Raw genomic sequence first — 22,551 nt, forward strand, 5'->3', positions numbered from 1 at the left:
TTGCGATGTAGGGCTCCCATGGCACAAAGATCTCTCAGTTTGGGTCAACTTACACAGTTACACTGATTGGCATCGATAGATAACCTTCTGCTCTCATTTCTCTACACAACCAAGAGTCAAAAGGAGCACACCATCTTAAGATTAATGCAGCAGCCAAAAAGGAGGGCTCGGCCGGCCGAGCAATGCAATCTAATATACAGAGAGGGGGCGGGAGCGGGCATGGCTGATCTACTAGGCTACTTCGAGGTCCTTGAAGTACTCGTGCTCGAGGGCTGCCCGGGCGTTGATTCTCTTGCTCGGGTCTAGCCGCAGCATTTTCTGCATATTGGTAAGGAGAAGTCAGCAACTTGAATGTATAATTGTATAAGGGACAAGGCAACGAAGGTTAGCAAAAGAAAATCATGTTACCAAGGGCATATAATCTAGTCCGGTTTATGTTCGGTAACCTTTTTGAGCAAATGTTCTGTAATCTTCATATGTCACAACTCAGCATGTGGTGTAGTAAAGGCCGTACTAACAGGGAACTAATAAGTTATTCAACCCTACTACTGGCGTCAGTACATGAAGCAATGCAGTTTCCACATCCAGTTCCAGTGGTCACTACGCAATGTAAATAGTGCTCAGACTGTCCTTAAAATGGACAAATTGCAATGCCTCATCAAAGAGGACCCCCTGTGCCTTTAGATGCAGCTATCCAGATGAGTCTGAACCGATGTTGGAAGAGAAATGCCTACATTGTTACAATCCAGGTGCAGGTGCGCATGCAGTCGTGCCAGTGCTTAGAAGATGGCAAATATGTATTAGGAATAAGAGTGAATTTGCAATCATATTAGGCTGGACGTCATGTGGAAACAACAGCCTTAGAATGAAGCTAGCCTGCTGTACAATTGACAGCCTCTAGAATGCAAATGAGAAGATCATCAGTGCATAGAGACATGATCCCAGGGAAAAAAGCATAAAACTTATAGTTAGGTTCCCATTTCCCTTTCACCCAACATGTCATCTATTCACTAAACAAAACTCATGGCACAGACAAAAAGCAGTGTCACTGGGAAAAGTGAAGAACATAAGTAAATACAAATAATTATAGAATTCTAGTATGACTTACTGATAGAAGATCAATTCCCGCAGGTTCAAGTGTTGGGACCACTGTTGCAAAGTCCTACAGCATGAACCTTCTGTTAGAGCTGAAAGTGTGCCGATCATTTGATGTTCATACACATACAAAAAGGAGATCCCAAATTTATCTATTACAGAGCAGGACACAGTAATTTTCTTCCCCACCCACAACCTCAAACCCTATCCCACTATTTGCAATAATAAAAAGAACTCGTTTGTGATTTACCACGGATGGCCACTTTGGAAAAGTTGACTTGTAGTCAGGTAAGGAAGCAACGCCTGGCCAAGTTTCTTCATTTGGAGTGCCTAAAATTCTGCATTGGCAGAAGAGTGTATAGCCCAGGTAAGGTATTAGTTCCAAAACATGCAACAAAGTGAACAAACTAAAGGAAGTTTGAACAACTCTTGTAAATGAGACCTGAAAATCTTAAACAGCTCATCAATCTCAGAATCCCCAGGAAAAAGTGGCTTCTGGTTCACCATTTCAGCAAAAATGCAACCAACTGACCACACATCAACTGGGGTAGAATAATGCCTCGCACCAAGAAGAATTTCAGGTGCTCTATACCAAAGTGTCACCACCTAATAAAAAGTTTGGTCCCAGTTAAAGAAAGCAAGCTCGAAAGGAAAGGTGCAGATGTGAAACATCATTGTAACAATTCATTCATACAAGTGCCAGGCCCAATGATGATGTTGAACATCATGGTAAGTGGTAATTTCAGTTGTAGAAATGTATATGCGTGCATCCATTCCTATCCTCTTTCTATTTTTAGCTTCAATATTTCTCTGTCATTTGTCGTTTGTACAGGACAAAAGCAACACTACAACATGCTACAGCAAAGCACACGCAAATGGATTTACTGGCAGTTACAAAATTGACCGTTATTTTCTTATTTCTCGTTTGTGCAAGCGAGTCAGACAGTGGTACTGGTAAACCATGAAGGTGTATTCATGTGGCCTAATGATGTTAACAGTTACGAATTGTTGTGCAACAGAGGCGACAATGGTATCATTTTGTTGCATTCGTCAAAAGTAACTGCATTCCTTTTTCCCAGATGCAAACATGGCATGGCAATTCTCATCTATCACGGTTTGACACATGCAGATTCCTTGAATTAGCATGCAAGATCGACATCATCTCGTTGACAGCAAAACGTACCTCGTGAGTAAAAGTCCGAACAGGAATGCCGAACGCCCTTGCCAATCCAAAGTCAGCAAGCTTCAATAGGTTGGTACGGCGATCAATCAGCAGGTTCTGCGGCTTCAAATCGCGGTGGAGAACGCGGTGCGAGTGGCAGTACGCGATGCCCCGCAGAATCTGGTAGAGGAAGGACTGCACAAAGAGCAGAGTCTAGCATTACATTTCGTATCATATCTCGCAATTATCACTCACGGCCTCCTCAATGGAGCTACTGTTGTCTGCTTGGAGTAACTTATTACTAGTACGTCAGTTCAATTCAAAGCAGAGCAAAAGGAGATTGAGGAAATGGAGAGGGAATAAGAAGAGTAGTAGCAGGAGAATCTGACCTTGACTATGCGGTGGTTCTTGAAGTCCGGGGATGAGTCCATGTGCTTCTTGAGGTCGAGGTCGAGGTACTCGAAGACGAGGTATATGCACTTGTCGTTGTGCACGACGTCCTGCAGCCTGCACACGCACAGCGACTGACTGAATCAGCAGCTGGCTCTTACCGCGCATGAAGACACACCCGCACACAACCAAGGCCGCGCGCGTGGATCGAGCAGCGGGGGGGCTCTCGAGACGGGAGAGGAAGCGGCAGCGGGGTACCTGACGATGTTGCGGTGGTGCATCTCCTTGAGGAGGGAGATCTCGCGGATGGCGGTGGAGGGGACGCCCTCGTCCTCCTGCTCGAGGCGGATCTTCTTGAGCGCGATCGTCTCGTTGGTGTGACGGTCCTTGGCCTTGTACACCACCCCGTACGTGCCCTCCCCAATCTTCTCCACCTTCTCGTACTGCGCCCACGCCCCGCCATTCCGCCGCATTATTCACCCCCGCATCAACGACGAATATTAGAGGAACCGAGGCGGCAATAGAGCGATCGGAGAGGGGAGGCGGGAGACGTTCACCTGGTCCATGGCGGGGCGATCCGTGCGTCCGCGGTCGGATCGGGCGGCAGGGCGGCCGTGAACTGGCGGCGGCGGCGAAGGGGGGAGGGCGGAGGAGGGAGTGGTGTGGGTGGGTGGGGGTGTGTGGACTCGCGTGGAGCCGGGGCGGGGCGGGGTTGGCTTGGCTTGGCTTGGCTGGCCTTGCGATGCGGTGTGGTCGCTGTCATAAATCATAAGGCTCGCGCGGGTATCATCACCAAAATGCCGCGCCGCGAAATTATTTAGCGCACGGGGACGGGGCCACGGGGGCGGCCTGCCAGGTCAGCCGTGGGGAGGGGAGGAGGTGTCATGGACCGCGCGTGCACGGCATAAGTTTCTCCATGCGTATCTTGCCCATGATTTTACTCTCTGAAAAGGGGGGAAAAGGGTACTCCCTCCTGTTCTTAAGAAGCACGATAATACAATATATTGCAAGTTAGAGGGCGTTTGGTTACTTTTGCTTATTTTTAGCACGTGTCACATCGAATGTTTAGATACTAATTAGGAGTATTAAACGTAGACTATTTACAAAACCCATTGCATAAGTGGAGGTTAAACGGCGACGAATCTATTAAACCTAATTAAGCCTAATTAATCTATCATTAGCAAATATTTACTGTAGCAACACATTGTCAAATCATGGACTAATTAGGCTTAATAGATTCGTCTCGCCGTTTAGCCTCCACTTTATGCAATGGGTTTTGTAAATAGTCTACGTTTAATACTTCTAATTAGTATCTAAACATTCGATGTGAAGTAGGGAAACCAAACCAGGCCTCAATTCGTTTGTCCAAACGACATGTACATCTGATCGATTTCGGCGTTGTTAGCATCCGAATGTCCAATGAGAAATTTTTTGTCGCACGCTCTGACGAAATATTATTAAAAATTACCTAGTACAACATTAGCGATCGCTGTTTGCAGCATGAAAAATAATGTGTGGAAATAACTACGTCGCTCGACTCTTGGATAGAAAATTCCCGCTGCAACATGAACACTATGATTCATGCAACATTTACTGTGAAACATGCAGAAACAATAATTGCAACATTGATGCTTAACTATTGCAACATATGTCGAAGCGTCTAATTTTTTTCGTCTGATTGTAGCATTACTAGACCAATTTTATATTTGATTGAAGATCATTTGTACCGTTCGGAAACGCACGAGAGTCAACGTACACTTAATTCATATGCAAGTGTCACACTCCCGGTCGAGAGGAGGTGTTATTTCGAGAAACTACCACACCTCGATTTTTATAGTATGGTTCTGCAAAGAACATGCTCCTTGTTATGCTTGGAGATATCTTTAATACTCTTGACCAACACTTTGCTTTAAGGAGGCGTTTTCTTCCACTGACTTATTTTTAGCACGTGTCACATCGAATGTTTAGAGACTAATTAGGAGTATTAAACGTAGACTATTTACAAAATCCATTACATAAGACGAATCTAAACGGCGAGACGAATCTATTAAGCCTAATTACGCCTAATTAATCCATCATTAGCAAATGTTTACTGTAGCAACACATTGTCAAATCATGGACTAATTAGACTTAATAGATTCGTCTCGCCATTTAGATTCGTCTTATGTAATGGGTTTTGTAAATAGTCTACGTTTAATACTCCTAATTAGTATCTAAACATTCGATGTGACGGGTGCTAAGAATAAGTCAGTGGAAGAAAACGGGATCTAAGTACCAGCGGTGCAGAGGGGTTCAAGCCCCCTGCCTCCTCAACTCATAAGCAGTGAAGGCTCCCTTTGAGGAGAAAGGAGAGTAAAGGGGAGAAGAAAACAGAAAAGGATAGTGATCAAAGAGAAGAGAACCTCTAGCCTCCAAGACCGGATCCGTCACTGGCTAGTTCGTGCTAAACAAGCAAAGGAGGAATCAAAACTCGATGAAGTACCAACCGGGGCCACCAGCACAAACCCCCCCGGTCCCCCACGCGCCATCGACGAATGGCGCTGCCGATCTGGCACACCAAGTCCACCCCAGAAAGTCATCGTTCCGCAAACCTCTCCTCAAATTGCCGGCCGCTTCTGCTTTTCGTTTCGCGCTTAGCGCGGGAAGCGACCTCATCAACCGCTTAACCCCGAAAACCCATCGCGGGCCCACACCCACCACCCTCTCCCTATCCGATTCGGGCGGTCCACGTAAGCCGCGACGCCACCCGCGGGACGTCACGCGGAGGGTCCACCCTGCGCCGCGCGTTGCGCTCCCCGGCCTACCGGGCTCCGGTCGGGGGGGTTTGACCCGTCACGCCGTGCCCGTGCTCCGGGATCGGAGCGCTGCGTCACCGCCGGCAGCGACGGGAATTTCGGACCCGTTCCCGCGCCAGCCCGGCGGGTCATCGGCTGGGGGGGGGGGGGACTCGCCGGAGTCAAACGCGTCACGCGCGTGATGCCAAGGATCCGGCACCGGACTGGGGTTGATTAGAACTTTAGAACAGAAAGCGCGCGGAGCCTGACACGGCATGTTGAGGGGACCGATCGAACTGCCACGTTGTATACTATAGTGCTAATGGCCTTTACGTGTCAGGGATTAATGATTGTGATCACAGTGCTACACTGGATGGATCGTGGGGACTGGAGAGTGAGGTTAGGCTAAGCTAACTGCTCTGTGTATTTTTTTTAGCTAGTCCAAGCCTTTTGGGTCGTGCGAGACAAATATGCCTCGAGATTCACATGTGTACACACACTTTTATTTTATTTGAAAAAAAAGTATATTTTACTTCCCTCACCTATTTACTTTGTTCGCTTAACCTCCTAAATAAAATTTAGGCTCACTTTACTCCCCCAAACTATTTCATTTGGTTCAATCTACCTCTAATTAGATTTCTCTTTTCTGTTTCTTCGCGTACAAGCCGACTTTTAATTTCAGATTTTGTCAGGCATTAGAAAAATATATGAAAAAATCCGACTTTTGATTTCAGATTTTATCAGACATTAGAAATATATTAGAATTTTTTCATGGTTACTTTTTATACAGTTTTATATATCTAACATCAATTTCATATTAAATATTTCTAACCTATGAAAATAACCATGAAAACTTCATAGTATAATTTTTTAACATAAAGCATCATGTTTTGTATCTGTTCACAAAATTTGAACTCAAAATTTAGCTCATATAGAGAGAAACAAAAAAAGAGAAATCTAATTAAGGGGTAAATTGGACCAAATAAAATAGTTCAGGGGAGTAAAGTGAGCCAAAATTTTATTAAGGGGTTAAGCGGATAAAGTGATAGGCGAGGGAAGTAAAATGGGCTTTTTTTCTCTTCTTATTTTGGAAACTACTAGTGGAAGTGTTGGCGCTAGAAATCGGCCGATGAACTTTAGCGTCGGACACACGACCCGGGAGAATCTACTTAACTTCTGTTCGGATGATTGCCCTGGTGCGGTTCGCGCGGCGTGCCAGTCAATCTGACCTGTTGATTGACAAGGAAAGAAATGTGTTAAATTCCAGAGGTTTTGATCGGCTAAAGTTCCGATCTGTCTCGAAAAGCGTATCAGCGAATCGGCCGATTTGCTCTAAAGATGACCGGCTATGATACAACCGATAATCACGTAGCGATTTGTGGAGAGAACTACTAGAGTAAACTAGACAAAGCTACGGACACAGCACTTGAAATAGATCTAATCGGCTATACGATAATGATAAAAAATAACAACGACGAAGCCGACAGTTCAGATCCCAAGCTGGATAACTGGTGATAAAACTAAAACAATAGATAAAACTTATAATTCTAGTTAATATCGATAACTTGTGAATAAATTTAAACAAAACGACAATGATGCGCCCGAAGTTAAAACTTAGATATTACTCGATAAACGGAACTTGCAGAATCAGCCGGAGATTGTGTCGATGCAGTCCTGCCAACCTGTACGAACTCGTGAAAGAAAAAGACGTATTGGCGAAGTCGCCGACTTGAAAGTAAAGTGCGATGAAAAAGTAGATTGTTTTGTATTATGTTCTTTACAAATCTCTAAAGATGGCTATTTATAGCCTGTTACAACTGATTTCCTAACGGATTAAGATCTATCTCTAATTTTAAACGAAAACACAACACGTATCGGAGTTGGTTACTATGTTCCCACGGACCAAGCTTCCTCTATCTTCTTTCTCTACCCTACTTTAAGCCCATATTGGCCCAATCGCTCCAGCCTTCCAATCGGCCGATCTCTACTAACTCCATCTGTCAAAACGTTGTAGCGCTAATCGGCCGATTCCCAACTGTAATACCAATCGGCTGATTCCCACCTGTAATACCAATCGGCCGATTCCCACTTGTAACCGTTCTTTTCTACTCTTGACGCCGATCTCATATGTGTCAAAATCTGACGTCAACAGGAAGCTTTTGGACATGATCAAGCTATAAATATGCAAAGCCCATCAATGTTTTTTTAGAAGGGCAAAGCCCATCAATTGATCGGCATCTGACTGCCCGGCCCAGCACAACAGCCCAATTAATCGGTTTATTTTATCGTTTTGCTTTTTTTGTCAAAAGAAATCAAAGGAACAGAAAAGGAGTAACCATTTGCAAAATGGTGGCGCTCACCTCCTTATCCCCAGCGCCACCGCGCCCTTCTCCGACTCCGGCACCTCCTCGCCGCCGGCCGCCGGCGCCTCGCGGCCGTACCTACTCCCCTCGCGGAGGGATCCTCCGCGCCGCCACCGTCACGGACGCCGCGCCCGGGCCCGGCGCCGACGACTACCACTCCACCATCCGCTCCCTCAACTCCCGTGGCCGCCACGTCCCCCGCAAATCGCTCGGGCAGGTGCGGTCACTCACGCTGAAGTTCACTCTTTAGCGCTGCGGATTCTGTCGTGTACCGACCTGGCGTCCGTTTTCTTCCCCCCTGCAGAACTACATGCTCAACTCCAAGGTGAACGAGGAGCTGGTGGCGGCGGCGGGGGTGGAGGAGGGGGACTTCGTGCTCGAGATCGGGCCGGGCACAGGGTCGCTCACCGCCGCGCTGCTCGAGGCCGGCGCTACCGTCTTCGCCGTCGAGAAGGTCGGTGGCGTTGCTGATTTTCCGTTAGCTTAACTGTGCTGACTGCTGAGAGTCACAGCTCCTGAACCGAGCCGAGGTCCCGTGATGAAATAATTGAGCGGTGAAGGAGTCAATTCATTTCTGGTGTGTGCTACTATGATCGGCGTCCCACTTTTATATAGACTGACCTGAGACAGAGTTGTGAATGATGTGCCGATAGGGTGGCCTTTTGGTTACTTGTGAAAGATTGGAAGAAGTAACCGGTTTGACAAAAGTTCTTTAAACTTCCTTGAAATTCTGGTAGATGCACATTTGAGGATGTCAATATAACTTGAATATGAATTTGTGCATCGGTCCAAATAGATATGCCTCCCTTGAAATTACAGATTGTTTTGCCCTGTTGGAATGAAGAAAGTAGTTGTGTTTTTTTAACCTTTTTGAAGTTTTATAACAGTTGAATTCTATAAATTCTTTATATTAAGGATCTATAATCTGCATCATCATCTTGTTCTATTCTCTTTTTTTTTTCTACAACAGGATAAGCATATGGCTACCCTTGTGAAAGATAGGTTTGGATCCACAGAACGATTGAAGGTAGAATCTAGTTTTTCATTTGTTTCCTCAACAAAAATGATGTGCAATATTCTCTTGTTGGTCTCCAGGATATCAAAATGGACACTGATGTCCATTAAACAACTTAAGAATTCTATCTGTCATCATTTGTCATGGATGAATAATTTCATCATTTGTGAAAAATAGGAAACCGGAAGTTAAAAATGTATCAACACATGTTGTTGTTTTTAGTCAAACTTACAGTTACCTTACACATAATCTCTACATGATCTTTGTTGATAGTACAAATCTGGTGCAGATCATCGAAGAAGACATCACAAAATTTCACATTCGCTCCCATTTTCTTCCTTTCATGAAAGAGGAATACCATGCCACCAAAAAACATGCAAAGGTGAACTTGTGCTCATCCACAGAAATTTTTATTGAGCTCTACATCCATTAGACATAATGAAGCTAGTTTTTGTGATTATGTTCCACTTTCTATGTCTGCAGGTTGTTTCAAACTTACCATTCAATGTCAGCACCGAAGTTGTCAAACTACTTCTCCCAATGGGGGATGTTTTCTCTATCGTGGTGCTTATGCTTCAGGTTTGAACCAACTCTTATTTTCACTTGCAATGGCTAATGTTGCCAACAGTTAAGTTTGAGCCGATGATGGTTCAGACTTCAGAAGATATGGAACTTTCAATAGTCATATATTTTTGCATGATCTTGATTTTAGAAACGCTGCTCATTTTCGTACGTATATCTACTTAGAATTGGAACCATCTTAATCTTTCTTCTTTTGTCTCCTCTGTCAGTTTGAATGAATTATTTTTAAAAATGCTTTTGGTGACTCAATATACTTCATTTTTCATATTCTCAGGATGAAACGGCAGTGCGCCTTGCAGGTGCTTCAATAAAAACTTCGGAGTACCGACCTATCAATGTGTTTGTGAATTTCTATTCAGGTAAGCTTTTGTACAAACACTTTGAGAGACTTTGACTATTGTTGGCCAACTTATCTGTAAATGATGCTTGTAAACTTCATCTAAACTTAACGGTATATTAACTGTCTTATCTATTTTGTCTCATAAATAGTCCAACTTCTGAATATCCATTTTTATTCCCAAAGGAGAATAAAGAAAGCACTTGGTGAAAAGTATGAGGGATGGAGGAGGGCAAAAATAAAAAACTGGGAAAATACCAACTTAGAGCTTAAGGCTTTTAACGAAATTGTGCTGTAAAGTTTTCTTCTATGTTTCTCATAGAACAATGGAGGTCACTTCGAAAAATAAAATGGAGTATCTCTTCCACAACTGCTAGTTCACACCCTTCATTTTACAGCTTCATTGTGAAAATATGCTAATTACTCCGATTCCAGCAGCAGCTGGTGTCAAGAATCTTATGGAAAAAAAGTGCAGTATCACTCTGTTCTGCCTTGAATAGTTCTAGCGCACTTTAATCGGTTTTCTAATTCTGTTTGGTACATTTTTAATTCTGTTTGTTATGGATTCCATGTGTAGATACACATTCATGCTGCTTAGTTAAATTGGGAGAGCTCTATTCAAAAAATAAAAATAAAAATAGGAGGGCCCAGTATCTAGGATTCTGCTTAAAGAGTTCAATCAAAATCCTTTTTAAATGCGAACAATAGTGCCATAACAACTTTTGTGTAGCTATTCATCTATGCCCTTCAATATCATGGAATCACCTGAAATTTTAGCTGTTTAGTTAGTTCATGGATCACAGTCGCTAGCTTGCATTTACTGACAGGCAGATATTTTGTTTCTTCTTTTCAGAACCTGAATACAAGTTCAGAGTTGACAGAGAGAATTTTTTCCCTCGGCCGAAGGTAATATATTTCTTACATGTGGGAATAACATTTTGCTGTTTCCCAGTGCATTGGGTTTCGTGAACCTTATTACAAGTCTATACTATTCTTAGCCAATTCCATTCGCAGGTTGATGGAGCTGTTATCAGCTTTAAACTAAAGAAAGCTGAGGAGTATCCGCCAGTTGGTTCTGCCAAAAGCTTCTTTTCCATGGTAAGTGTGCGTCATGGGGCCATTATGCGCAGAAACTAATCCGAAATGTGAATTGCTTTCTGTGGTTGAAATTCATCCCCACATGTTTGGAACTGCTATTAAGATTAGCTCTTATGACTTATCCTTGACTTCCAGGTGAATTCCGCTTTCAATGGGAAGCGGAAGATGCTTAGGAAATCTCTTCAGCACCTATGCTCTTCTTCTGAGATCGAGGCCGCACTACACAACCTCGGCCTTCCAGTTACAGTAAGCTCTCGCTCCCTTCCTCTGCATCCTCTCCTCCCACCCTCTCTGTGTGCATGTGCTTACTTCTGAACTGCTGGCAGGCTAGACCTTCTGACCTGACATTGGATGATTTCGTGAGATTGCACAATCATCTGGTGGAAGTATGAATATGCAGTACCTTTGAAATGCCTAAGGAAGTGCTTGTCGGCATGATGATGAAGTGACTGGAGCCTGACTGCCCGAGAGTTGCTTTACAGGTAAACAGTGACCCTTAAGATGGGAGGTAAATTGGCTAAAAAGACGGGATCTCGCAACTTGATTTGAGTTCATATTTTCTGATTATGACATTTATGCTTCTGCTAACCATTAGTGCAGGTGCCTTCAGCTGATTTTTCTTCATGGATTACAGGTGCCTTCAGCTCAGCTGCCACAATATTGGTTTGATCTACTGGCACACAGTCCGCAGTTGCAGTTCACCTGCATGGACGAAGATGTTCAAACTTGAAAGCAATAGTTTCCCACGCTGTGGAAATTGGACAGTCGTGCAGAAAAGAAGGGCGCTATATCTCTCACGTATGACGTATTACAGTTCACTTGATCTATCGACTACCATAGTACCATGTACATACTGGATCTACGACCCTGGTTCATCTCTTCGCAAATAGCGGAGGCGATGTAAAGGCCAAAGATGCATGCCGGAGGAGCAACGGCAAGCCGTGAAGGCAGAGCAAAGACGCTTAGGGCCTGAGCTGTAGTTTTAAGCTTTTCTGAGAAGTTGTTGCTGGTTTTTTTTCTTCTGAAAAGTCAACACTAACTTTTAGAAGATGTGTTTAGTTTCTGAGCTTAAGGTCCTGTTTGGCACGGGTCCACTCCTAAACTCCAGCAACTCCATCAAAAAATTCAGCCAAACACCCCAACTCCAAAACTCCATGGAGTTGCCAACTCCATGAAGCTGTAGTGCAAATGGAGGTGAAGTTTTGGAGCACCTCTTTTGCTACTCCAGAAACCTCTCTTTTGAACCTCCTCGTGGAGTTGGTGGGTAATTACCCACCAATGCCACTGGTTACACAAAAAAACGTTTCATTCTATTCTCCCTTCTATTCTCCTGAGCCCCACTCGCCGCCAGAGCCCCGCCCGTCGCCACCCCCCGTGGCCGGCCGGCCCCGCCGCCCGGCGACGCCCCCGTGGCCGGTCAGCCCCGCCGCCCGTCGCCGCCCGCCGCCCGTCGTTGCCCGCCGTCGCCCGTCGCCCGTCTATTCTCCCGAGCCCCACTCGCCGCTAGAGCCCCGCCCGTCGCCGCCCGCCGCCCGTCACCGCCCGTCGCCGCCCACCGCGCCCGTCACCCATCGCCGCCCGTCACCGCGCCCGTCGCCGCCCACCCCGCCGCCCGTGGAGGGTCTCCCGTGTGCGGCACAGTGCAGTGGAAAAAGGGGAAGAAGAAGATAGGATAGAGAGGATGACAAGTGGGGCCTTAATTGGGGGGCAACAATGGCAATCCACACTGAAATCGATCTTTTTTTTGGAGCTGAGAGCACCCATCTAGCCAAACACCTCATTTTTGTTCTGGAGTTTTGGAGCGGAGCTGGCTCCATGTGGAGTTCTGGAGTGGAGCAGCTCCACCCGGAGTTGGAGCCATGCAAAACAAAGCTACGAAAAGCTCATAAGCTTTCCAACTTTTTATTTTTATATAAACTTGATTTTTCTAGATTTCTAGCTTTTCGGAAGTTGCACGAGAAATTTGCTATTCAAACAGGACTTTAGAAATGTGCCGATACATAGAGGTGCTGTGCTCAGAAATCAATCATAAACTGTCCTGATTCCTGAATGGACACTTTATTCTATCTTTTAGTACGGACGTGTTGAAATCTTGAGATAGTACGTGCGGCGTACCTGTGATGGTACAAAAACAGTCGTTGTACTCAGATATTCATGACCGATAACAAAAAAAAAAGTTCATGGTATATGAAAAAAAAAGGTTTCCATGAGATCCAGCTCAACTCATGTTGGATTTCTTACATAATTCCTATGGATTCGGACATATTCCGTCAAAATCCATAAGCATTTCATAGGATATATAATCTTTTGTTCAAAAGTATGTATATTAAATGGTTCTATAGGATTAGGATTCCACAAAATTCCTGCATTTTCCTTTATTTGACAATAATTAGAAATTTGATGATAAATTTAATAATACCGTGAAGACGCTTGTTATGACTCGTATATCGTTGGTGTTCATAGGGATGTCTGTATGTTCATAGTGGTATTTGTACTTGTGTTTTAAAATGGCTAATAATATTACTCTCCATATTTTTGAATGTAATGAACTGAGAGAGAGCCACTTTTCAACGTTCAAACAGCGTAACGCAATTTCAAACGAAGGGAAGCGAAGCGGCTCAATTAGCGTCGTAGGCCGTAGGCCCACCCCAGCCCAGCCCAGTGGCAAAGTCGTAAAAAGAAGCAAACAATGGTCCAAAGATCACGCCTGAAATAATCACGAAATAAATATCAGAAATACTCCTGCTCGGTCGCCTCTCCAGCCCTAATCCCCTTCGACCCCCTCTTCCCCTTCCACGGCGGCGGCGGCGAGGGGAGGCGAGAGCCAATCAATCAGCCTCTCCGTGGTAAGAAACCCTAGCCTAACTGCTCGCGCCCATCGTGCTCCGCATGATTTCTTCTCGTTGCTGTGAACCCCACGAATCCGAATCTGCCTCTCCGGGGCCGATGCCCCCAACCTGCCATGTTCGTTGCGGATTTGCTTGCAAACTTAGCTAGATCTGCGAAGCAGGCACCAGCCCCTGCTTTTGGGGAATCTATTCTGTCTGAAATTTGAATTTCAGCATGTTGCTCGTGGTTGCTGCCAAGTGATGGCTACTGCTAGGTCAATGGTTGATTTGGTGATTAGGTTCATGGTTGATTTGGTTCCGGTTTCACCTTTGGTTTTCAGTAGCTGGCTGGTTTAGGCAAGTGAAATCGCCGGCAAATTATGCGCTGTCAGCTTCTATCGTTGCTTGCATTATGCATAGGTGAGAATGAAGTGGTTAGATTTGCTGGGAATTAGGGATTGTGGAAAGGGGAGATCCAAATGTACAGATAGAGCTATGTTTCTCTCGTTTGATTTGATTTTGTGCACACCCCACCCCCGTGCCCCTCCTTTTTTCTTGATGCTTGCTTTGGCAGTCAGTAACAAGAAGGTTGAAGATTCAGTGAGTCCCTATGGTTGGTACTCTCGTTTGATTTGAAGTAATTAGCTGTGTGCCTGTGTCTCGTTTGATTTCAGTATTCATTATGTTTGTTTCCACTCATTGTTTTGCTAGTGTTTACATTAGAAGTCACTTTGAACATAAGGTAGTTTCCTTTGCTCCCGTTTGAAATAATCTGTAACCCAGTGGACTGTGAAATTTTTTAGGTGCAATTGGTTTGTGAACTCTAAGCTAATTGCAAGTGTAATAATCTTTGTTTGTCAAGACTGGTATACTGCGTACTATTATTCACCAGTTTGCAGGTCGTATGGCATGTTCTATGGGACTCCTTATATGTGTTTAGATTTTAGACAGGCATTATATCTTGTATCCTAAAAAGTAACCACAAGTGGGCAAGCTGGAAGTAATGTTTTGATTTCTAACAATTTTCTTCGTCATTTATCTTTTCTGTTTGATGGACTATAAACATCTGCTGTTATTTATTAAGGGCCTTTTTAATGGAACACTGTTAGACTCGCTAAATTTTGGATTTCTTTTTTGTATTCTGGAGCTAATGGTTTTTATTAAAAATATTATGCGAATTCAGGGAATAGAACCTCGACCAGTAAAATGAGGCCAGTGTTTTGTGGGAACCTTGACTATGATGTTCGCATTTCCGAGATCGAGCGCCTTTTTGGCAAGTATGGAAGAGTTGAACGAGTGGATCTAAAGACAGGTTAGTCTGTTCTTTGCCATGTTATTCTCAAATTTATGATCTATTTTAGCAAGGAATTGTGTGCTGCTGTAGCTCTGTTGTTTTTTGTTAAGACACGACAGCTTTATTCCATCAAGTGAATTACTTCCCCCCCCCCCCCCCCCAACCCCCACCAGTTTGTTTCTTCTTTTTAGATGCTGGAGTATTACCAAATATTTCAAAGACATATGCTGCTGGATTTTCATAGTTTTAGCTTTTCAGTAACTTAATAGCTGTCCAAAAACAGGAAATGCCTTTTTGGTTTTACCATTTGATGTACTATTTTGGTTTATTCATGTGTTGTGTGAACAAATACATGATCTTCACATAACGCTCCTTAAGAGTGTTCATTTTACTAATAAGATCTGGTGGGTTCAAGTCACCATGATGTGGCAGATTGTCGATTTTCCTTCAGCCATGCCTGGTGTAGGCAGCCGCAAATAGACCGAGTTGTTACTTCGTCCGTATGAAGCCAGAGGAGTTTCAACAAAATCAGATTATTTTTATGTTTTATTGTTATGTCATTGGACAAGTGTGAATCAGGATAAGTTTAGAAAACAAGTTTTTTTATTGAAATTTAGGTCCAGTACTCAATTATTTCTTTGCCGCAGGAATATCATGGAGCATATGTGCTCTTCCTGGTTGATGGACTGGGCTCTACCTTTCCTGCATCTGCCCGAGCCCCACCTCATGTCTTGTCCATCTCCAGGAGTTCACAGTCCACCATGGCATCTGTTCACTTGGAAACGACCACCTCGTGACCGATGTCTTACATTTACGATCAACATTGCACCCTCCTCCCCCGCCTGCTCACCATTTCCTCGCCAATCCAACCATGCCAATCTCATGGCCGGCTGGAGAGAAGTGGAGGTTGCACTACCGATTCTTTGATGTGCCACGAATGTTTGGATTGTTGTACTCTGACATTGTTTAGTTCAACATATACAAGGTCTGTTCCTGTTTATTCTAGTGTATCAGTCTGTAGGTTTGTGAGGTGAAAGTTTCCTTGTAGAGGTTGCATCGTGATTCATCTTGTAGTCTTTTTTGTTCACTCTAGGGTTTGGACCATACTGTGATTTCTTTGAACAATCAATCACTTTTTTTTAATGTTCAATGTGAAGGGTTTGCATTTGTCTACATGGAAGATGAACGTGATGCTGAAGATGCTATCAATAGACTTGATGGAGTTGATTTTGGCAGGAAAGGAAGGAGAATCAGAGTTGAGTGGACAAAGGTGAGCAGACGCGAAAAAAATAGTATAGACCTGTGAGCACTTACTCCTAATAACCTATTGTCTCGTTTTACTGAATTGTCATATCCATTATTTGTGCAGGAGGATCGCAGTGCTGGTCGAAAAGGCGGCAGCTCGAGGAGATCTCCAACCAGTGCAAGGCCAACAAAAACCTTGTTTGTGATCAACTTTGACCCAATCAACACAAGAATTCGAGATCTGGAGAGGCACTTTGATAAATATGGCAGGGTCGCAAATGTGAGGATCAAAAAGAACTTTGCCTTTGTCCAGTTTGAGGTACAGGAGGATGCTACTAGAGCATTGGAGGGTACTAATGGAAGGTATGTGCTGATGCCCATCATTTGCTTATTCAGAATTACTTTAGCTATCATATTTATTGCTAGTTTGCTACATCACATTTAGTAGAAATTGAGTATTTTCACGGTATACCTTGACTGAATGTGGCATTCTTGTGGCAGCCATTTCATGGACAGGGTCATCTCAGTTGAATATGCACTTCGTGATGATGATGAAAAAGGTGAAAGAGGGAATGGATACAGCCCAGACAGGAGAGGTCGTGAAAGATCACCAGCTAGAAGGCGATCTCCTAGTCCCTATGGCAGAGGACGGGAGAGGGGTAGCCCAGACTATGGCAGAGGACGGGAGAGAGGGAGCCCGGACTATGGTAGGGGAGGTAGCAAGCGAAGCCCTGATTATGGCTCAAATGGTGGTGGCAGAGGTGACGAGAGGGGCAGCCCCAACTACGACCGCGAGCGCCGTGAAGCTAGCCCACGTCGTGAGCGCCGTGAAGCTAGCCCCCGTCGTGAGCGCCGTGAAGCTAGTCCTGGATATGACAGGCCCCCCAGGTATGTTTGGTGTCATTGTAATATTGCTGTGTCTCAGCACATTATGCTGAGGCGTCACACTGAATCACCTGTTTGCATTGTGTAGTCACTCACCTGGAAGGGACGACAGGGATTAAGTCCTCCATGCTGTGTTCAAGCCTGTCACTTTTGATGAATGTGTGAACTGATGTTATTTCAAGTTGGTAATGTTAGGCAGCAGGAAACTTTTGTACTATCTATGTTACCATGTTAGCTTGTATTGATGTGCGATGTTAGCTTAATATTTGCTGTTTCGCTATGCAGCAACTCCAGAATGTAACTTCATGTATCGACTGGTAGCTTTCAGTGTTGAACCTTGTTGGCAAAATTTTTGTTTCAACTTCTACTGTGCTTTTGCTGGTGAATGTCTAGATTGCTTTATGTTGTTTTTTTTTTTTTGCCTGTTTTGTTGACATCGGTTTGTTTCCCATGTGCACCCTCCAATCACACACATGACACAACGAATTGATGTTTTTGGATTGTTAAGTCAACTTATTGAAACTTTGGTTACAAATTATACTTTGTGTTGAGTTTAGATAGTAGATTTACATCGAAAGTAGTTTTCATGAGTATAGTTTTCATGAGTATACTTTTGCTGTGAGCCGCAAATATATTGAATTGGTGACCCAAGTGAGCTAAATGGCTAAGAAGTTGGATAAGTGTTGGCGCCAACAAGAACTAACTTCCAAAGCTGCTTAAGGTTAATCGTGGCAAACTTGCGTGTAATCTAGATTGGGCCTAACTTCTGTGTGAGTACAATCTACAAACCAAGGTTAGCAAGCTGCCAGTCGTGAGCTGCTGAAAGAAGTCTGAACTCTACAGCACCGGCTCAGTCCGCCAAATCGTTGAAATTGTACTCGCAGCAAAACAAGTACTCTCTCCGTCCCAAATTATAGGTCGTTTTGAGTTTATTAGATTCATAGACTTTGTTATGCACTTAGATATACATTATGTCTAGATGCATAATAATATTTATGTATCTAGAAAAGTCAAAACGACCTATAATTTGGAACGGAGGGAGTACGGCATAACCCATACGATGGGTTGGGCTCAGTCCGCCAAATCGTTGAAATTGTACTCGCAGCAAAACAAGTATGGCATAACCCATACGATGGGTTGTCTTGTAAGTTGTCTGGAAGAGTTATATAATTCTTTAATTTGTGTATATGAAAAAAGGAATATTATGAGTTGATAATACAATGATTGTTGAGTTGTCTCGCATCAAAAATTCCACGTGGCAATGCATGAGCTATGAGGCTGCTGACGTATAGCAATATACTTAGCTCTAATAGCAGCACGGTGCAACACAAGAAGATGAAGTCAGGAATGAGATGAATTCTGATTCTGAAGCACGAAGGCTCACTGTGTCAAAATGTTGAGACTATACTTACTGCAAGATTGATGGCACAGTGAGACGCATTGGAGCCAGCCAACAGTTTGTTTCTACTTTGACAATAAGAACACTGAAGAAGATGGAATCAGGAATGAGATTAACAGATACCCTTCTTGGCCTTTGCCATTGCTTCCCAGAGTGCTAGTTTATCAAGCAGTCATACAAATGTTTTACAACAGGAATCACTGACAATACAACCCCCTTCCCCCGATTTGAACAACCCAATTTCACCAATCGGACCCATCTCTCTCTTTGAGAGAATTTTTCTTTGGCTACATGAATCAGCAAGTTAGAAACTGTTCCTCTGATCCCAAACCCAACTACTTGTCAAGCTTGCCTAAGCTTAAGAGAGAGCTCGACTTCGACCCGATCGCTGGCTCACACGAAATGGTGCGTGGGGTACTCGTGCTCGGAGCCATTGTAGTCGTAGTAGAGCCTCTCCCCCTTGGAGATGTCCCTGTTTGCCACGAGCAGCACCCGGCACTCGCCGGCGACGTCGTAGCGCACGCACTTGAGGTTCTGCTTCTTCCTCCCCTCCGGCGTGTGGTTGTTGATCCCGTTGATGAAGCGCGCGATGTTGCTGCGCCGGTCGGGGCAGATGACGAGGCTCCTGGACGGCGCGGACGCCGAGAGCAGCGTCATCATGCTGTCGCCGTCGTCGTGCTCCCGGTTCCGGAGGTAGTCGACGTCGCCGACGTACTCGGTGATGATGGTGAGGTCCCTGATGAACCGGTCCGCCTCCACTGTGAACCCCTCCACGGGGTCGTACACCACCAGCAGCGGCGGGCACTCCCCTCGCTCCATCATCCGCTGGCACTGGCTCAGCGCCTCCACGTCCTCCTTCGGCAGCACCTGCCGGCGGTGACGAGATCCAGATTCAGATTCAGGTGGCAAGGTCCGCAATGGGGGTTGGGTTGGTGTCTGAGATCGGCAGTAGAAGAAAAAGGAAAAAGAAATTCCGTACCTGCATCCCGCCGGCCTCGAGGGCGGCGCGGTTGGCGGAGCGGGGCGCCATGCCGGGCTGGTAGGTGAGGTGGTTGCTGAAGGCGGCGCCGGTGGCGGTGAGCGCGGTGGCGAGGGAGGCCATCTGGCGGAGCCGCTGCGCGGGGTCCTCGCAGGGGTTGAAGGGCAGCAGCTTCCTCTTCTTCTTGGACACCACCAGCGCCCCCGCGGGCTTCCGCTTCCGCTTCTTCGCCTCCGACGACGCCGCGGCGAGCGGGCTCCGCTGGATCTTGAAGAAATCCACGATCTTCGTCTGGACCAGCGGGAATTCTGCAGAGGTCAATCGAATCGCAGATTGGGTCAGCAAAGGAGCAAAATCTCACTAGCACTACTCACGATTGGCATTGCAAAGAACTAGTAGTACTCACGCTTGGGCTTCTTGGCGACGGGGGAAGCGGCGGCGGCGGACTTGGCGGCGGCCGGGGAGCGGCAGGAGGGGCAGAACCAGTCGCCGGCGGGGACGCGCGGGAGGATGGGGCGGAGGCAGAAGATGTGGAACCCGCGGTCGCAGCCGTCGCAGAGCATAAGCTCCGCGGCCGCGTCCCCGGACCCGCACGCCTCGCAGCTCAAGTCGTCGTCGCCGGAATCCGCCCTGCTCGGCGGCGTCCGCGCGCGCGTCCGCCGGCGGAGCTGGCCGGCGGCGCCCATCCCGCGCGAGGAACCGAGGGAGGAGAGCGCGCGGGGACGCGGGTGGCTTGGCTCGGATGGTGGCGAGGAGGTGGGCGTCGGCAGCCGGGGGGTGGGGTACGGATGGAGGAGGGACAGGTGGTGGGTAAATAGAAATGGGGGCGGCGCGGCGGCGGGAGAGCGGGAGTGGTTTTGGCGCGCACGGGGGCTCGGATTCGCGGGAACCGCGGGCGACGGACGTCAGCGCGCGCCAAGTTTTTCTGTAGCCCTTCCCTCCCGTCGTTCCCTGTGGGTCCGGGTCGGATTCGAGTCTGGTGGTCCCTGTCAGCTACACGGGCCTTTGTTCGAGTGGGGAGTGGGCTGGTTCTAAATGGGCTGGGTCATAAGCTCATTCTTTCATTTGAGGCCGTAATCCTAGCTGGAAGCCTGGAATACCGTCTGATGCTTCTTAGGGGAAAAAAAAGGAAAGGAAAAATGGGGGTCAACCTGGAGGAGCTACTCTGCAGTTGACTTCGTAGCGATTTTTATCACTGAAGTGTGGGTCCTCGAACAATGAGGCCCATATGTCGGTGACAAAGTCATCGCCGGTGTAGATGCGCAGCCGCATAGCGGTGTAAATCCTCGAACAATGAGGATCGGGGCTGCTTTGCTTTCTACACCAGCTGTGATGGATCATTCATATCCATGCCAGCCGGATCGGCCTACCCCGGCACACGCCTCCCTGGCCTCCATGCTCCTGGAGTTCTGGGAAGCTTCCTCGGACAGCGACGCGCGCATCGACCGTGCCGTCGTCATCACCTCCGGATGCTCGCTCCTTCATGCAGGAACAGAAATGCAGGGAATGAGACGGTGACTTGACGTGGTACGCACAAAGGGGCCCGGCTCATCCCATGAACATGCATACAAAAATCTCCCGGGGGTCGAAGCTTCCTGGAAGCTCTCCTCTGATGGGATGGATCGTCCTAACGCCGCGGACCACCACTCCTCCCATATGCTGCTGTTACCCTGATCCAGCGCAAACCTTGGACCGAGAACATAATCCCTCTGTTAATCTTCTTTTTTAACGTACTATTGGTGTAGTGCTATGTCTAAATGTCCAATTCCTGCATGAGCTAAAGAAAGTTAATTCTTGCATTGCATCTATCCTAAGCATCATCAGCATGACAGCATCTGCATAAACCGGCCAAAAAGTATTCTCACGCAGCCACGGGCGATCCACGGTCGTCCTCGTGCGGCCGTGCCGTCCAGAGCTTCGGTTTTTATACGCACAAATCATGTCAATCGTCAACACACCATCGAATTCGTCCAAATAAAGCTGCTTCCTTTCCCTCCCTCCCTCTCCCGCAGCCTCCAGCCGTCGACGTCGTCGTCGTCGTAGCCTGCAGAGCCACCAGCCAAGAACAACACAAGCAGCTCGCGCGCCACTACCAATAATTAATCCAACCCACCATGGCGGCATCAGCGAGCCCCCGCGCCGGCGGCGGAAGCTCGGAGGAGGCGTACGAGGACCTGCTGCCGGTGATGGGTGAGCGCCTGGGCGCGGCGGGCCTGCTGTCGGAGCTGCGTGCCGGGTTCCGGCTGCTGGCGGACCCGGCGCGGGGCGCCATCACGGCCGAGAGCCTGCGGCGCGGGGCCGCGGCGGCGCTGGGCGTGGCCGGGATGGCGCCCGCGGAGGCCGACGCCATGGTGAGGGAGGGCGACCACGACGGCGACGGCGCGCTCAGCGAGGCCGAGTTCTGCGTCCTCATGGTGCGCCTCAGCCCCGGGATCATGGCCGACGCGGAGGCATGGCTCGAGGAGGCCATCGCCAACGAGCTCGCACGGGAGCAACTACAAGGCACCCACCTCTCCGGCGCCGGCGCCGGGGGCAGAGGCGCGGCGGCTCCCCCGCCGGCTAGCCGCCGATCGGTTTAATAGCCCATCAATCGGCCACCGCGCATGCACGTGTTTTGATTAGCCTGTGCCGTGATTGTTTGTTGTAACTACCGTGCTGATGACGATTATACTACTACTGTGTGACTGTTCTTCGATGCAATAAGTATACTGCAACATGATGGGACTATGTGCGTTATTTCGTGTAACCTTGGTTTGAAATTTGGTGCTCAAGCCTCTCAGCTCATCAATCTTTGTTTTACCTGTCAAAGCATTACGCGTGGAATAGCACCAGCGCATCACATTCTTCATATCGAGTGCAGTACTCCTATATTTTTTGTCAATAAAAAGTATAAAAAGGTAGTCTTCTCGATAGGCATGCAGGAGAAAAAAATCGTGTAAGAGAAAAATCTCCATCACTGTATCTCTGTGCTTTCAGACAGCGAAGAGAAACACCGGCCCCAAAAAACGTGGAAGAGCCCCGGCGAAGAAGCTCCACGGTCTCCTCCTCCCTTTGCTGCCGCGGGCGAGCTCCGCTGACCGTCCCGTCAGCCACGAAATCGCCACC

General features: G+C 46.8%; 5 protein-coding genes across 9 annotated transcripts; 3 read left to right on the forward strand and 2 right to left on the reverse strand.

Annotated features, from left to right (window-relative positions):
- On the reverse strand, positions 1-3,364 carry LOC117839688 (cyclin-dependent kinase A-2). 2 transcript variants are annotated; one of them, XM_034720091.2, is made up of 8 exons: positions 3,205-3,364; positions 2,906-3,090; positions 2,647-2,764; positions 2,279-2,452; positions 1,538-1,701; positions 1,346-1,433; positions 1,109-1,162; positions 1-318 (listed from the first exon to the last, which is right to left on the reverse strand). In XM_034720091.2, the coding sequence occupies exons 1-8, from the start codon at positions 3,211-3,213 to the stop codon at positions 232-234; spliced, it is 879 nt and encodes a 292-aa protein (XP_034575982.1). In that variant the 5' UTR covers positions 3,214-3,364; the 3' UTR covers positions 1-231. The 2 variants fall into 2 exon arrangements, with proteins under 2 accessions (XP_034575982.1, XP_034575976.1); XM_034720085.2 differs by lacking the exon at positions 3,205-3,364 and having other exon boundaries at positions 2,906-3,170.
- A 4,386-nt stretch (positions 3,365-7,750) lies between these two features.
- LOC117851108 (ribosomal RNA small subunit methyltransferase, chloroplastic) lies at positions 7,751-11,888 on the forward strand. 2 transcript variants are annotated; one of them, XM_034733014.2, is made up of 11 exons: positions 7,751-8,001; positions 8,089-8,238; positions 8,755-8,811; positions 9,089-9,181; positions 9,283-9,378; positions 9,656-9,740; positions 10,572-10,624; positions 10,733-10,816; positions 10,952-11,062; positions 11,143-11,298; positions 11,417-11,888. In XM_034733014.2, exons 1-10 carry the CDS (start codon positions 7,768-7,770, stop codon positions 11,206-11,208), a joined length of 1,029 nt encoding a protein of 342 aa, XP_034588905.1. In that variant the 5' UTR covers positions 7,751-7,767; the 3' UTR covers positions 11,209-11,298; positions 11,417-11,888. The 2 variants fall into 2 exon arrangements, with proteins under 2 accessions (XP_034588905.1, XP_034588859.1); XM_034732968.2 differs by having other exon boundaries at positions 11,451-11,888.
- A 1,621-nt stretch (positions 11,889-13,509) lies between these two features.
- On the forward strand, positions 13,510-17,454 carry LOC117848895 (serine/arginine-rich splicing factor RS41). Of its 3 annotated transcripts, none has more exons than XM_034730482.2 (6): positions 13,510-13,662; positions 14,828-14,956; positions 16,096-16,208; positions 16,308-16,546; positions 16,685-17,071; positions 17,157-17,454. In XM_034730482.2, the coding sequence occupies exons 2-6, from the start codon at positions 14,851-14,853 to the stop codon at positions 17,185-17,187; spliced, it is 876 nt and encodes a 291-aa protein (XP_034586373.1). In that variant the 5' UTR covers positions 13,510-13,662; positions 14,828-14,850; the 3' UTR covers positions 17,188-17,454. The 3 variants fall into 3 exon arrangements, with proteins under 3 accessions (XP_034586373.1, XP_034586389.1, XP_034586381.1); XM_034730498.1 differs by lacking the exon at positions 13,510-13,662 and adding an exon at positions 15,586-15,923 and having other exon boundaries at positions 14,822-14,956; XM_034730490.1 differs by lacking the exon at positions 13,510-13,662 and adding an exon at positions 15,586-15,844 and having other exon boundaries at positions 14,822-14,956.
- A 1,120-nt stretch (positions 17,455-18,574) lies between these two features.
- Positions 18,575-21,121, reverse strand: LOC117848888 (histone-lysine N-methyltransferase ATXR6). The gene is made up of 3 exons (XM_034730469.2): positions 19,853-21,121; positions 19,447-19,754; positions 18,575-19,334 (listed from the first exon to the last, which is right to left on the reverse strand). Exons 1-3 carry the CDS (start codon positions 20,130-20,132, stop codon positions 18,861-18,863), a joined length of 1,062 nt encoding a protein of 353 aa, XP_034586360.1. The 5' UTR covers positions 20,133-21,121; the 3' UTR covers positions 18,575-18,860.
- Positions 21,122-21,325: 204 nt separating this feature from the next.
- LOC117848917 (calcium-binding protein KIC) lies at positions 21,326-22,217 on the forward strand. Its single transcript, XM_034730508.2, has one exon. The coding sequence runs from the start codon at positions 21,561-21,563 to the stop codon at positions 22,023-22,025; it is 465 nt and encodes a 154-aa protein (XP_034586399.1). The 5' UTR covers positions 21,326-21,560; the 3' UTR covers positions 22,026-22,217.
- The last annotated feature ends 334 nt before the right edge of the window (positions 22,218-22,551 follow it).

This window comes from Setaria viridis, chromosome 1 (assembly GCF_005286985.2).
Source record: "Setaria viridis chromosome 1, Setaria_viridis_v4.0, whole genome shotgun sequence".
NCBI classification, from domain to species: domain Eukaryota; kingdom Viridiplantae; phylum Streptophyta; class Magnoliopsida; order Poales; family Poaceae; genus Setaria; species Setaria viridis.

Bases quoted from the DNA above. Each gene is read 5' to 3' on its own strand.
- LOC117839688 (XM_034720085.2), bottom strand. From the start codon at position 3,120: ATGCGGCGGAATGGCGGGGCGTGGGCGCAGTACGAGAAGGTGGAGAAG. The intron at 1,702-2,278 runs GTACGTTTTGCT...ACTTTTTATTAG, and splicing joins TTCGGACTTTTACTCACGAG to GTGGTGACACTTTGGTATAG. The intron at 1,434-1,537 runs GTCTCATTTACA...CTGCCAATGCAG, and splicing joins GAGCTGTTTAAGATTTTCAG to AATTTTAGGCACTCCAAATG.
- LOC117851108 (XM_034733014.2), top strand. From the start codon at position 7,768: ATGGTGGCGCTCACCTCCTTATCCCCAGCGCCACCGCGCCCTTCTCCG. The intron at 9,182-9,282 runs GTGAACTTGTGC...CTATGTCTGCAG, and splicing joins CCACCAAAAAACATGCAAAG to GTTGTTTCAAACTTACCATT. The intron at 10,625-10,732 runs GTAATATATTTC...TTCCATTCGCAG, and splicing joins ATTTTTTCCCTCGGCCGAAG to GTTGATGGAGCTGTTATCAG.
- LOC117848895 (XM_034730482.2), top strand. From the start codon at position 14,851: ATGAGGCCAGTGTTTTGTGGGAACCTTGACTATGATGTTCGCATTTCC. The intron at 16,547-16,684 runs GTATGTGCTGAT...TTCTTGTGGCAG, and splicing joins TTGGAGGGTACTAATGGAAG to CCATTTCATGGACAGGGTCA. The intron at 17,072-17,156 runs GTATGTTTGGTG...TGCATTGTGTAG, and splicing joins GGATATGACAGGCCCCCCAG to TCACTCACCTGGAAGGGACG.
- LOC117848888 (XM_034730469.2), bottom strand. From the start codon at position 20,132: ATGGGCGCCGCCGGCCAGCTCCGCCGGCGGACGCGCGCGCGGACGCCG. The intron at 19,755-19,852 runs GTGAGTACTACT...TGACCTCTGCAG, and splicing joins CGTCGCCAAGAAGCCCAAGC to AATTCCCGCTGGTCCAGACG. The intron at 19,335-19,446 runs GTACGGAATTTC...CACCGCCGGCAG, and splicing joins TCGAGGCCGGCGGGATGCAG to GTGCTGCCGAAGGAGGACGT.
- LOC117848917 (XM_034730508.2), top strand. From the start codon at position 21,561: ATGGCGGCATCAGCGAGCCCCCGCGCCGGCGGCGGAAGCTCGGAGGAG.